Source organism: Lottia gigantea (assembly GCF_000327385.1).
Source record: "Lottia gigantea unplaced genomic scaffold LOTGIsca_6142, whole genome shotgun sequence".
NCBI lineage: Eukaryota > Metazoa > Mollusca > Gastropoda > Lottiidae > Lottia > Lottia gigantea.
Genome location: NW_008710098.1, coordinates 1 through 1,090, shown reverse-complemented (window position 1 = coordinate 1,090; position 1,090 = coordinate 1). Strand labels below are relative to the sequence as shown.

At 37.2% G+C, this 1,090-nt stretch overlaps 1 protein-coding gene across 1 annotated transcript; it reads right to left on the bottom strand.

The window, feature by feature from the left end:
- Positions 1–299: 299 nt before the first annotated feature.
- LOTGIDRAFT_176903 (hypothetical protein) lies at positions 300–503 on the bottom strand (the record flags this gene model as incomplete). The annotated part of the gene is made up of 1 exon (XM_009064326.1): positions 300–503. The coding sequence occupies one exon, from the start codon at positions 501–503 to the stop codon at positions 300–302; it is 204 nt and encodes a 67-aa protein (XP_009062574.1).
- Between the last annotated feature and the right edge of the window lie 587 nt (positions 504–1,090).

Sequence of the window (1,090 nt, the reverse complement as noted above, 5' to 3'; positions counted from 1 at the left end):
TAGGGTTGATCGGTAGGGTGTAAGGTGTGATTTGTGATAACAGTATACTGAATAGCCTCTACATACACAAAACTCATTTTCAAACGCTATAACTATAGCTATACATCTTTTCAATTTTTCTCTATAGACAAGGGTGTTTGTTGACAGTTTGGGGGTAGGGGGCTGGAGGACATTTTTTCTATTTTTCGCTTTGATTTAGTTGTATGAAAAGACTGTTTTCACTCTTTTTGGGAGATTTTAGGTGGCCCTGAAAAGGGCCGTTGTTTTTTTTAGTTTTGAACTAAAGTTCGACACACAGCTTATTTGGAGCTGGTGTATTTGGTGACGGCCTTTGTTCCTTCGGAAACGGCGTGCTTGGCGAGCTCACCGGGTAACAGAAGTCGAACGGCAGTTTGGATTTCCCTGCTGGTGATGGTCGATCTTTTGTTGTAGTGAGCGAGTCTTGAAGCTTCGGCAGCGATTCTCTCGAAAATGTCGTTGACGAAACTGTTCATGATAGACATAGCTTTGCTGCTGACTCCAGTGTCGGGGTGGACTTGTTTCAGCACTTTGTAGATGTAGATGCTGTAAGACTCCTTTCGTCGTCGTTTCTTCTTCTTGTCTCCGCTACGTGCGGCCTTTGCTTTTCCGGCTTTCTTAGCCCCTTTGGCAGAAACCTTTTTTATCTTTTTTTTTTTTTTTTTTTTTTTTTTTTTTCTTATAAGCACTCAGATATACAGGGATTATACCATCACAGATGGTCCCCTGTTGCTCTCTACGGTTCCCTATTTACAAAGTTAAGATTTAAAAGTTGTATAAAAGGTGGTGCGTCTTAACCTTGTGCATGTTACAATTTGACCGTATTATGTTAGTATATTAAAATTTTGGATCTTTAAAACTTATCGAAATTATGAGAGCAAATCATCACTGTGCTTTGAGCCTGATATTTTTTGGCTCTTAGAGACGTGATGTTATTTGTTCGTATTTTTTTGTCTCTTGAGGGTTTATTGATGTTTTATTTATTTACCTTATTTTTTTTTTTTTTTTTTTTTTTCACTCATTATTTATTTATCATTATAATATTTACAATATGGTGCATTAAAATATAGGC